The sequence below is a fragment of the Acinonyx jubatus genome, chromosome C1 (genome assembly GCF_027475565.1).
Source record: "Acinonyx jubatus isolate Ajub_Pintada_27869175 chromosome C1, VMU_Ajub_asm_v1.0, whole genome shotgun sequence".
In the NCBI taxonomy this organism is placed as follows: Eukaryota; Metazoa; Chordata; class Mammalia; order Carnivora; family Felidae; genus Acinonyx; species Acinonyx jubatus.
Window position 1 is genome coordinate 45,277,413 of NC_069381.1, and position 13,688 is coordinate 45,291,100.

Here is a 13,688-nt window from a genome sequence, read left to right on the forward strand (position 1 = left end):
TGGACTAGCTGCCAAGAATAGTTCCCTTGTTACAGAATGGGCCTCTAGTTTCTCTAGCAAGAAAGCTTGAAAACCAAAAACCAAGAATGGAGGGTATTTATTGGATGATACCTCTATTAACTCAAATTGAAAAAATATCACTGGGAGAAAACCGAAAGGAGTAAACAGGATTCAAAGGAAACTCCAGACTTACCCATGAACTAGAATTTGTTGATTTGATTTTTGTCTCCCCCTGCCCCCACCATAGTTCTTGGGGAACTTCATTTTACTAATCAAAAGATGAATACTTCCTAATTTGGTAGAGCTGGTTTCGCCTATTTTTTAATTTTTTAAATCTTATTCAGCCTGTAGACAGCTCTTTAACATTGTTCATCACCTTGAAATGTTGCAGTCTCTAGGTTTCTGTGACATCATAGTCTTCTGATTTTCTTTCTTTTTTGCCACTTCTTAAGACTTTTCTTTATGGGCCTCTTTCTCTGCATGGCCATTAAATAATGATGCATTTCAGCAGTGTGAGCTACTGTAATCTTAGTGAACCGCCTTTGGGTGCCCCCATCTATTATGTTGGTTGTCATTTGTCATCTTTGTGCTCAAGACTTCTAGACCTGTATTTCTGGGCAGGTATTTCTCCTGAATTCTGAACACATGTACTCTTTATTGGATGATTCCATTCTGAAGTCCTAGAATCATCTGAAACTAAGTTGAACTTTTCTTTCTTTTCCACACTTCTCTGTTTTTTGTTTAGTAAACGTACCATTCATGCAATTTTCTGAGCCTAAAACTTGGACATAATCTTTAATTCCTTTCCATCACATGTAATTAATTGTTGAGTTCTGAAGCTACTTTTTCCTAAGTATCTCCTGAGTCTGTCCATTTTTTGTTTGTTTGTTTTTATTGTCACTAGGTCTTTTACTTGTCTTTTGGCTGTTGCTTCTGCTTAGAAAAGTTTTCCCACACCTCCCTTCCCCTAGGCTTCCAATTCCAACTTGCCATTTAGACCTGAGGCTTTACATGTGATTACCTCTAGAAAGCCTGCTTTACTCCCTAAGACTGAGTTAGGTATCATCCTCTCTGTACCATAGCAGTCAGCTTTTCTAAAGTCCTGGGCATTGCATTGTACTCACTCTTTTTTTTTTTTTTTTTTTTTTTTAGTTTCCCCCCACAAGACCGAGTTCTTTAGAAGCAGAAATTATGTTTTTTTCTTTAATTTAACAAATTTTTATTGAGCACCTGTTATATAATAGGAACTGTTCTATCATTGGGGATACAGTGGTGAAAGACATGGTTTCTGCCCTTGTGGAGTTTATGTTCTAGAGGTATCTAGCAGTTCTAGATAGGGAGTAATCAAATTAACACGATTACTTTAGGCAGTGCTATGTGCTTTGAGGAGAATGAAACCATATGGTTCTGTTCCAGGGTGTGATTAGTGAGGCAGAAGTGTTAATTCAGATTAGGTTGTGGGGAAGACCTCCCTGAAGAGGTAAAGTTTGAACTAAGACCTGAAAGATTATTGGGGCACCTGGGTGGCTCAGTTGTTTGAGCATCTGACTTTGGCTCAGGTCATGATCTCACAGTTCGTGAGTTCGAGCCCTGTATTGGGCTCTCTGCTGTCGTCACAGAGCCTGCTTCGGATCCTCTGTCATCCTCTCTCTCTGCCTCTCCCCTGTTTGCTCTCTCTCTCAAAAATAAGGAAACATTAAAAAAATAAAAGATTAAGATCTAGCCATCTAGTGACATGATATGACTATAGTGTAGAATGGGTGTGGGGACAGAAGTGGAAGCAGACCAGGTAGGAAGCTGTTGCTATAGTCCAGCTGAGACATTGTGATTATGGTGACTTTACCCAAAGTGATAGTCTAGATTTGTGCTGTCTGGTATAGTAGCCACTAGCCACATGTAGCATAAATTTAAATTAATTAAAATATTTAGTTCTCTGGTCACAGAAGCTGTTTTTCAGGTGTTTAATAGCAACATGTGGTTAGTGGCTATTGTATTGGACAGAGACTGCATAAAACATTTCTGTCAATGCAGAAAGTTCTATTTGACAATACTGGTCTAGGTAGGGAGAATTGATGGATTCAGTATGTAGTTTGGAGATAAAACGAATGAATTACTGAGGACAAGAGAGTGAATAAGAAATATTGTGTGTGTGTGTGTGTGTGTGTGTGCGCGCGCGCGCGCGTGTGTGCCTGAGCAACTGAGATTTTGGATTTCGGTTTGAGCAGCTAAGTGGTGGTAATGATGCTGTTTTTCAAGATAGGAAGAATGGAGGAGAATCATGTTGGGGTACAGGTGGGCATTAAGGATAGTTGTTTTGGCCATGTTAAGTTGAGAATCCCATTGGACATCTAAATGGAGATGTTAGATACCATGTTTATCTCCCTAGCGCCTCGCACAGTAGCAGGTGACATTTTGAATAAGGTCCTGATGGTTCTGGGAGGACAACAAGAGTCAAAAAATGAAAGTGTAAAGAACATGGTATACTGGGAACAACAGTCTTGCTCGTCTGGTGCACAGAGTATGTGTAGGGAAATGGAGGAAAACAGGGCCAGAAAGTTAGTTTGTTCATCCATTCATTCAGCAAATGGCACCATTTAGGCCACTTGGAATGCGTCAGCAAACAAAAAGTTGATAATAGCATCTCTGCTCATATGGGGCTTCTATTTGTGTGTGTACGTGTGTAGTGGGGGTTGGTGGGAAGATAGTAAACTTTATATTAGTAAACTATATTGTAAGATAGTGGAGAGGTGAGGGAATATACCATGCAGATTATCTGGGGAGGAAGATAACTGATGGAGGGAACAGTAAATACAAAGGCTCTGAGGTGGAAATACAGTCCAGAGATCAAGGGAGCAGAGTCATTCAGTCCTCTACGCAGTGTGATTCAGGGGGAATTGGAGTAAGAGGTGAGGACAGAGACCTAAAGGGGAGCCAAACTGTGTAGGCCATTGTAAGGACTTTGGCTTTTACTCTGAGTGGGATGGGAAGCCATTAGAAAGTTTTCATCAGAGGTATGGTATGACCTGACTTACGTTGAAGCAGGGAAGCTAGTTAGGAGTCCATTGCGGTATTCTTGGTGGCTTGGAATAGAGCATAGTTGGGGGGTGTTGAAAAGTAAGCATCTTCTGTATATGCTTTCAAGGTAGGGTAAAGAGCATCTGCTGAGAGAGATTAGATGTGGATTGTGAGAGGAGAGAAGTCAGTGATTGACTCCAAGGTTATTTGGCTTTGGCAAATAAAAGAGTGAAATAGTTGCCATTAAGTGAAATGGAGAAGATTGTAGGAGGAACAAGTTAGAGGTGGAGGGTGGAATCAAGAATTTGATTTTGGTTTTACGTTTGTTTTTTTTAAAGTTTTTTATTTTGAGAGTGCGAGTGAGCACGAGTGGGGAAGGGTCAGAGAGAGGAGGAGAGAGAATCTCTGCACTGTCAGTGCTGAGCCTGATGCAGGGCTGAAACCCACAAACCATGAGCTCATGACCTGAGTCTAAACCAAGAGTTGGACCCTTAATTGACTGAACCACCCAGCCACCCCTCGTTTTATGATATTGAGATGCTTATTAAGCATGTAAGTAGAGATAAAAGTAGGCTACTGAATATGTGATTCTGGAGTTAAGGAACCGTGTAAGATAGAAACTTGGAAGTCCTCACCATATAACTAGTAGTTAAGATATTTAAAGCCCTAAGACTTGATGAGATCACCAAGGATGTGAGTACAGATAAACGAGAAGTTCATGAATTCATCTCTAGGGCACTATGATGTTAAGATGTCCAAGATGAGGAGGAACCAGCAGAAGAGAATGAAAATGAACAGTTACAAGGTTGGAGGAAAACCAGGAGAATCTGGTATCTTGAAGTCTAGTGAAGAACGTATTTGTGAGAGAGATTATTAACTATTCCTTTCACTGCTAAATATTGAGTAAGATGGTGCTGAGAATTGATCATTAGATTTGGCAAGGTGGAGATTGCTGGTGTTTTCAAAAAGGACCTATTAATTGTAATGAGGGCATAACATAAATCCTGTTAGGAGGGGCTTAGGAGAGCATTTGAGATGAAGGAGGAGTTATTAACAATATACAATTCAGGAATTTTATTGAAAGGTAAGGAGATAAATAGGAGTGGTAACTAGAGGGGAATGTGGGGTCTGCTTTTAAGATGGAAGATATTAATGCTTGTATACCAAAGGGGATGGTTCAGTCCAGGTGGAGAGAGTGATACAGGAGAAAGAAGAGCTAGTTGCAGAAAGCAAGCCCTTTAGTAGGTGGGAGGAAGGAATCCAGTGAGTAATTGGAAGAGTTAGTCTTTGATAGTAAATGACCATGGAGAGCATGGCCGTGTGTGGTGGAGGATGAGGGGGTCCAGGAAATTAGAGGCCATGTATTGATTGGACAGATCTTCCATGTACACCCTAAATGATGACAACAGTAGCAGTGGGGAAAAAGACATTAAGGCAGAATGAAAGGGAGTGGGCAAGGAGATAGGTTGATGACTATAACAAGAAAAAGTATTGGGTATGTAATCTGATGATGGCCTGTACTTCAGAGACAGTGGGATTTTTGAGTAAGAAGGTTTTGAGTGAGGGTTTCCTTAATTTTTTTTTTTAAAAAAATTGTTTTTAAGGTTTATTTATTTTTGAGAGAGAGAACGTGAGCAGGGGAGGAGAGAGAGAGGGAGACACTGTTATTTGAAGCAGCCAGCACAGAGCCTGATGCGGAGCTTGAACTCACGAACCCCAAGATCATGACCTGAGCCAAAGCTGGACACTTAACCAACTGAGCCACCCAGGTGCCCTGAGTGAGGGTTCCCTTTAGATCATAATATATTATTAGATTATGCAAATTGGCTAGCTTTTAAAATTTCCGTGTGAATTAATCTAGGATCTGATCAGCAATGGCTGCTAATTTCTCAAAAAAGAAAGACATACATTGTATGCCTTTGCCTGGAGGTACACAGCACCATCTAGTCCTTCAAAGGAAAATAAAAATCAAAATGAAATCTGATCTAGGGGCGCGTGGGTGGTTCAGTCAAGCGGTTAAGCGTCCGATTTTGGTTCAGGTCATGATCTTACGGTTCATGAATTTGAGCCCCGTGTCTGGCTCTCTGCTGACAGCTCAGAGGCTGGAGCCTTCTTTGGATTCTGTGTCTCCCTGTGTCTCTGCCCCTCCCTGCTCACACTCTGTCTGTCTCTGTGTCTCAAAGTTAAACATTAAAAAATTTTAAAAAAATGCAATCTGATGAAATCTCTAGATCTAACAGGGTGCTATAAATTGTTCATTATGTTGCCATAAAGGATGGATCAGCCAAATAAGACCATGGAATCCTCTACAGGACAAGCCACTGGTTTCTTCAACAAAAGAATGCAAAAGAAAACAGAGGTAGAGGAGCATATATAAATTAAAAGAAACATGAGAGACATTATTAATCATTTGCAATGTATTGATTATATTTGGATCCTTAGTTAAAATATTAAAACAAAAAGCAAAAAGATATTATAAGCTAATCAGGAAACCTATTTGGATATTTAATGACATTTGTGATTTGTTAAATTATGCATTGGTAACAGTATTGCATGGGTATATACACGTACATTTTTTACGGCTGTTAGTTTTTAGAAATACATATAGGTCTATTTACAGAGAAAAATGAGAGCCAAATCCAGTGGGAATTGATTAAAAATGTATACTTTTATCAAGTTAATAACCAAGACATTAATAATCTTTTAGAATGTTAGAGAAGATACTGATTTTTTTCTGTATATCCATGTATAAATAAAGAAAGTATGACCAACCTAATAAAAATGGGCACAGGACAGGAGTGAGCATTTTATAAGAAATGTGTATGGTGTTTTCCAAGGTTGGAGAATATCTAAATCCACAGATTTTCTAAACATTTTAGTATTGCCAAGATGTTTTTGGAAAACAGTTGGCATTATTTCCTATAATTGGACATTCACATAAACTATGACTCAGCAATTTCATTCATAGGTGTATATGAAAGAGAAAATCTTGCCATGTACAAGAATGTTCACAGCAGCGCAATTGATGGTAGCAAAATTGTGGAAAAAATTTACTCTCCAGTGGTAGATTGGATGAATAAATAGCTTCTCCATTAACAGGAGAGTAGATCAATAAATACAATGAAATATTATATAATGGTCACATCAAATAAGTATAGCAAACACAGCATTGTGGATGGATCAATAAAACAGGTCCCAAAATACTACATATAGCCTGATACCCTTTTTTTAAAGCTGAGAGCAATTAAAATAAAAATGTACGTAACAGTATGAATTTTACATATATATGAAGATAAAGGGACACACACACACACATAAATGCATGAAAGAGAAAGCAAGGGAAGCAGGAGTGGGATTCAGGATGATGGCTAACTTGTTTGGGGAGAAGCAGCAGAAGGGGGAAGAGAGAGAACCGCATTGTGTAGTTAGCTGGAAGGTATTGTCCAGGTCCTAGGTTTTTGTTTGGGTGATGGGTTTGTAGGTGCTTATATTAAAAATAGTAATTAAAAGTAGGCCATTCATGGACCAATAAATGAACTAAGAATAATGATTACTAATTTCTTTAATAACTCACTTCTAAATAAAGAAAAATATGCTATATATGCAGCTATATAATTTTAAAATCTCTATGGATGTAACCATCAAGGAGGTTTACTCATGAATATTGATTTTTGTCTAACTTTAGACAGATTTTTCCTGAGTTCTGTATGCTATTTAAATGGATAGTGCTTAAAAATGCATATAACTTGGTCAGCTGGAGAATGCTTGAGGTTTTGGGGGATACTGGAATTTTTTTGCCTAATTATACTTTTTCTGAAAAATGTTTCTAAAGCATGTTAGTTTACTTTTCTGTTGTATTAAGAAAATGATGATATGAATGAGTTTCATGATTGAATTTCTTATAATGCTTCAATGTGGTATTATTTTGGAAGGCACAAAAATTTAGCTTACTCTGGCTAGGTTTACGAACATAATCCTGGAATTTTCCTTTTTCCCTAAGTCCCACTATGAAACTGTTTTCTTAGGGGTGCCTGGGTGGCTCAGTCAAGCGTCCGACTTCGGCTCAGGTCATGATCTCACGGTCTGTGAGTTCAAGCCCCGCGTCAGGCTCTGTGCTGACAGCTCAGAGCCTGGAGCCCGTTTCAGATTCTGTGTCTCCCTCTCTCTCTACCCCTCCCCTGTTCATGCTCTGCCTCTGTCTCAAAAATAAATAAACGTTAAAAAAAATTAAGGAAAAAAAAGAAACTGTTTTCTTAGGATTTCTCTTTTAAAAATCATGTTTCTTCTTGTCTTGACTTCATTCTAGTTAACTGAAATTTTATTCATTGAATTTTTGTTGTAATGTTGCCCTAATTATTCTGGTTTTGGCTCCAAGCTGGTCACAATTATTATTATAAAAGTGCTAATTTATTTACTTATTTAAATGACTGCTTTGTTACAGATACTTCACTAGGTGCACACTCAATCACTGTATAGACCACCAGCTGAGGTACAAGCCCTGAAGGGAAGGGAGTGCTCTGTGAGAGCAGAGAGGGTGACCTGGGCTTACGGAGTGACCTTCTCTGCTTAAGCGGAGATATAAAGGCTGACTGGTGGCCAGTTACAGGTCCGGATACAGGTCATGGTACAGGACTCACGTTAGTAGGCACTGCTTAGACAGATGCTGAGGCAGGAGCAAGTGCAGCACGAATGAACGAATGGAAGAAATAGTGCCCTCTAGTGGTGGGAATCAAAGATGAGACAGTGTAGACACAGGCGGGGGCCTGATTCACTCAGCACCTAAGAGCACTGGGAACTCCCTGAGGATTTTAATTAGGAGGCTACTGAAGAACAGATTCATGTTTTGAAAAGAGTACTTGTCTGATGTCTGTCTTCCTCAGTGAGTGTAGGCTCCACAACTAGAGACAGGAGCCGTTGATCTCACCGAGTGCAATACATGTAGATTTGCAGCAAATAGTAAATGTCACAATTGAATAGCTCAGTGTCTGGCACACGGTATAAGTGCTTATTAGTAATGTTGGCTGTGGTTTTCATCGCTCTAGATTGGCCTTTAATGTGCACCGTGGCTACTTTGGAGTTAGAGTTTCATGAAATAGTTCAATCCAACAGTATCCACTGAAGACCTGTGATATACGTGGAAGAATCAGCAGCTAAGTTTATTAGAATTTCATCACTTTTTTTTCTGTTATGCCCCAAGGATGTAACAGAGCAGAAAAGTGATAGAGAATTCTGTTAATAAACCAGATTAGCCGGCAGTGAGTTGACTAGGTGCTCCTGCTTCACACTATTCATTTTATTCAATTAGAGTTTGGTGCCTGGTAAGATTGCTCTTACAGAACCATTTCTTCTGGAGTTCTCAGGTAAAATTCTCTTTTCATAGTTCATTTGAAGTAATCTTAACTTTATTCTTCAGTGGTGTTAGTTTATATAAAGTGGTTACTGTGTCATTTTTCATCCAAAAGACTAAAGATTGCTATTAGGAATATTTTTTTGAAGATCTATAATCATTTTTATACTGTAGCTTTAATATTTTACTTTTTTCAAATGTTTAATTTACACATGATGTATCTTTTCTTAAAATACATAGTATGTGGTTACATGACCAACTACCGGGCCATTTTCCTTTCCTTTTTAATGGGGAATAATAACCAGAACCACCATGTAGCACATACTTGCTTTCATGCACATTAGTAAAAAGTACTCTATCTGGGTGGACGAATTTACCGAAGGGGTCTCCTGCTTCTGACACATTGAACAGGGTAGCATCTGGGCTACTTTTCAACTCCTACTTGTGTCTTCTTTGGGTGCCTGGAAGCCATGCAAAAACTACACAGCTATACTTAGTGGCCCTAAATAGTAACTCAGTAGAAATTACATATTGCTCACAATCAGATTATAGATAATCCTTTATAAACAAAGTTAAAACTTTAATAATTGTATTTAACTTGTTTTCAAAACTTTGTTAAAATTGTGTATATGGGGAGAAGTCTTTTATGAAATTTTTTTCAGGTAGAGCTAAGATTCTTATTTTTTTAATGTTCCCAGCTTTGCCAAGAAGTCAATTTAAGAAATATATATATAAACACACATTCATATATATGTCTGTTTAATTTTTTACTATGGAACGTTTTTGATGTATACAAAAGTAAAGTGATAAAGCCTCATGTATCCATCATTTGGCTTCAATGATTGCCAGTGTACTGTTTTATCTGCTTCTTTCCACTTCTCCCACCCCAAATTATTTTGAAGTAAATCCCAAAATATTATGTTTTTAATCTCTAAACTTTTCACTATCTGCTCTGGAATATAGACTCTTTAAAAAACACAAGCATAAATCATTATAACACCTAAAAAATTAAAGTGATTAACAATATTATCAACCACCCAGTCAGTATTCAGACTTTGTTTCATAAATTTTTTTTTAAAGTTTATTTTATTTTGAGAGAGAGAGAGAGACGGAGGGAGAGAGATCAGGGCAGGGTGGGCAGAAAGAGAGAAAGAGAATTCCAAACAGCCTCCGCTCTCTAAGTGCGGAGCCCAGTGTGGGGCTCAATGTCATGAACCGTGATAGATCATGACCTGAGCAGAAATCAGGAGTCAGATGCTTAACTGACTGAGCCGCTCAGGCGCCCCTTGATTTACTTTTAACCTATAGCTCCCCCCTCCCTTTTTCTTTTCTCACATTTTATTTGTTGAAGAAATGGTTATTTGTCCACTTTCTGCATTTTGCTGATTAAATCTCTTGTATCATTTAACCTTAACAAGAGTATTTTTAATTTATGTTTCAATATGATACTTGATCTCCAGACTATAAAAAAATTTGTTTAAATGGAGAAATTAATGCTTACTTTTTCAAGAATGACGGATTTCAAAGAAGAGGATCTGAAGAAAAGTCCTTAAGCCTCAGAAACGAGAGAATTTTGTAAAGCTATGTTTATAGCCCTGTGATTGTTTTGATAATTTGTTGCCATCTTAAAATATTGTAAAGCACTGGAATATAAAATTGTAGCAATAATATACTAGCTTGATTTTTTAAATTAAACTAACATTTTTTTATGATTCTTTTTATTTACAAAAAAGATACCAGGTGATCAGCACTCCAACAGATTTTTTTATGGTAATGGAATATGTGTCTGGCGGTGAATTATTTGACTACATCTGTAAACATGGACGGGTGAGTAACTTATTATCTAGTACGATAAACCCCTAAGCTAAGAAAGAGGATAGTAGGAAATAGTAAACCACAAAGATACCTACAAAGTCAGGGTTGCTTCTGTAATAAAGCCCAGCTAAAGATACAGAATAGTAGACATATTTTCTTTCTTAAAAATATACATTTCAAGGGGCTCCTTCCTGGCTCAGTGAGTGCAGCATGTGACTTTTGATCTTGGGGTTGTACGTTCAAGCTCCACATTGGATGTAGAGATTACTTAAAAATAAAATCTTAAAAAACACCTTTTGAATTACTGATTTTAGGGAACATGTTCCACTTAGTTGCCAACATGATATTTGTGTTTTCAGAATGAAAAATCTGTTGTATAACATGTTGAAGCTTCAATTATTTTCTTTTCGGAGCACTTTCATAGAAGTTCTGTTTTACATTATGTTTGTTGATTGCCTGAAACATTGTGCACATTTAGTGATATTAATTGAAAATCAAATCTTCCTAGCAGCACAGAAGTACCTTGTTGATTAACATGTTGACCTTTAATGCAAGTTTTTGGTTTGTTTATCTGATTTGTTGAAAATTCTGACCCAGTTCTAATTAGCTTACACAGTTACGTTTGGGTTGGTTATAAAACTGAAACTCTTGCTATGAAGATGTCCTAAATATTCTTAGTGCAGCTTCTGTTATACTTGCTAGGTTGAAGAGGTGGAAGCAAGGCGCCTCTTCCAGCAGATTCTGTCAGCTGTGGATTACTGTCATAGGCATATGGTAGTTCATCGAGACCTGAAACCAGAGAATGTGCTGTTGGATGCTGACATGAATGCCAAGATAGCGGATTTTGGTATGTAACTCCAAGGTTGTTCAGAAATGTACTGCTTGCCTTTTAAAAATGTGTCAGTAGCAAGTGTTAAGGTACGAATTTGCAGGTTCAACTTTGCAAATCCTATACCATGAAAAGGGATTAGTTGCGCAGTCTCCAGGCTACCTTATTGTATTCATCTAAACAGTTTTTTAAAATGCAAATACTTCCAGAGAAGTTAGGGCTAGCTTCAAGGTAAATCCATTTAATCTGCATTTCCTTCTAAAGGAATTCTTAACTGTTATTTTTGTGGGGGTCACAAACTCCTTTGAAAATCTAATGAAAATATGGAAACTTCCTTTGATGAATGTACTTCAAGAGGGGTAGTGAAAATTTACATGCAGCTTTGGAGACTTAAAGTCTTTCTGAATTGATCAAGGGTAAAATCTAACAACTTGCTAAAAGAATAGGAGTTTTGGTCAAGAGTAAACAAAAAGGTGAAATGTAAATTTAAGGCACCGAACACTTTCTGGGGTAAACAAACCTGGAAAGAGTACCATAGTAGAGAGTTTGGCAAAAATATTAGGAGGTGAGAGATTATAGAAAGATAGAAAGGTACCAGAGTTCAGCAGTGCTTATTTATAATTTTTGTAATAATTTTGTATATATTTAATAGTGATAATTGTTATATAATAATATATAATATAATTATAATATTATTATAATTATATATTAACATATAATTATGTGTTAATATATAATAATAACAATATTGTATAATCTTGTATAATCTTTAAAAACTAGGAAACTTGGGCAGGCCCCTTTTGGGGCACCCGAGTGGCTCAATTGGTTAAGTGTCCTACTTCAGTTCAGGTCATGATCTCACAGTTCATGAGTTCGAACCCCACATCAGGCTCTGTGCTGTTGGCATAGAACTCATTTCAGATCCTCTGTCCCCCGCCCTTCTCTCTGCCCCTCCCCCCCAGAAATAAATAAACATTAAAAAAATTTTTTAAACAAGGAAACTAGTTTCCCTGTTTCACTTCCTTTTCTTTTTAAAATCAAAAAAATTTATTTCTTCATAATTTATTGTCAAGTTAGCTAACATACAGTGTATACAGTATACTCTTGGCTTCAGGAGTAGATTCCCATGATTCATTTCTTACATACAACACCCAGTGCTCATCCCAACAAGTGCCCTCCTCAGTTTTCTTCACTCATTTTTCCCTCCCCCCACCCCCAGCAACCCCCAGTTTGTTCTCTGTACTTAAGGGTCTCTTATAGTTTGCCTTCCTCTCTGTTTGAAACTTATTTTTTCCCCTTCCCCACGGTCCTCCGTTAAGTTTCTCAAATTCTACATAAGAGTGAAAATATATGATACCTGTCTTTCTTTGACTGACTTATTTCACTTAGCATAATACCCTCTAGTTCCATTCATGTTGTTGCAAATGGAAAGATTTAATTCTTTCTCATTGCCAAGTAGTAGTCCATCTTCTTTATCCATTCATCAGTTAATGGACATGTGGGTTCTTTCTGTAATTTGGCTATTGTTCAAAACGCTGCTATAAACATTTGGGTATATGTGCCCCTATGAATCAGCACTCCTGTATCCCTTGGCTAAATTCCTAGCAGTGGTATTGCTGGGTCATAGGGTAGATCTATTTTTAATTTTTTGAGGAACCTCCACACTGTTTTCCAGAGTGGCTGCACCACTTTGCATTCCCACCAACAGTGCAAGAGGGTTCCCATTTCTCCACATCCTTGCCAACATCTGTTGTTGATGGAGTTGTTAATTTTAGTCACTCTGACCAGTGTGAGGTGGTATCTCAGTGTGGTTTTGATATGTATTTCCCTGATGATGAGTGACATTGAGCATCTTTTCATGTGTCTGTTGTCCATCTGAGTGTCTTCTTTGGAAAATACCCATTCGTGACTTCTGCCTGTTTCTTCACTGGATTATTTGTTTTTTGGGTGTTAAGTTTTGTAAGTTCTTTATAGGTTTTGGATACTAACCCTTTATCTGATATCTGATAAGTCATTTGCAAATAACTTTTCCCATTCCATCAGTTGCCTTTTAGTTTTGTTGATTATTTCCTTTGCAGTGCAGAAAATTTTTATCTTGATGAGGTCCCAGTAGTTCATTTTTGCTTTTATTTCCCTTGCCTTCAGAGACATGCCGAGTAAGAATTTGCTGCGGCTGAGGTCAAAGAGGTTGTTGCCTGTTTTCTCCTGTAGGGTTTGATGGTTTCCTGTCTCACATTTAGGTCTTTCATTCATTTTGAGTTTATTTTTGTGCATAGTGTAAGAACGTGGTGCAGTTTCATTCTTCTGCATGTTGCTCTCTAGTTCTTCCACCACTGTTTGCTGGAGACAGTCTTTTTTCCATTGGATACTCTTCCCTGCTTTGTCAAAGATTAGTTGGCCATACATTTGTGGGTCCACTTCTGGGTTCTCTATTCCATTGGTCTATGTATCTCTTTTTGTGCCAAACCCATACTGTCTTGATGATTACAGCTTTGTGTGCTAGAGGCTAAAGTCTGGGATTGTGATGCTTCCTGCTTTGGTTTTCTTTTTCCATGTTACTTTGGCCATTCAGGGTCTTTTGTGGTTCCATACAAATTTTAGGATTATTTGTTCTAGTTCTGAGAAGAAGTACCAGTGTAGTTTTGATTAGGATTGCATTGAATGTGTAGATTGCTTTGGGTA

General features: G+C 37.7%; 1 protein-coding gene across 10 annotated transcripts in view; it reads left to right on the forward strand.

The window, feature by feature from the left end:
- Positions 1 to 13,688, forward strand: part of PRKAA2 (protein kinase AMP-activated catalytic subunit alpha 2) — a 77,435-nt gene that overhangs the window by 38,999 nt on the left and 24,748 nt on the right. For 4 of the 10 annotated variants that reach the window (XR_008294904.1, XM_027059079.2, XM_053214119.1 and 1 more), the window contains 2 exons: positions 10,096 to 10,189; positions 10,880 to 11,024. Coding sequence is in view for 9 of the 10 variants with exons in the window: in XM_027059079.2 (XP_026914880.1) it covers positions 10,096 to 10,189; positions 10,880 to 11,024 (239 nt within the window). In the remaining variant the exon portion in view is untranslated. The other 6 variants (XM_053214115.1, XM_053214114.1, XM_053214117.1 and 3 more) reach the window with 5 other exon arrangements.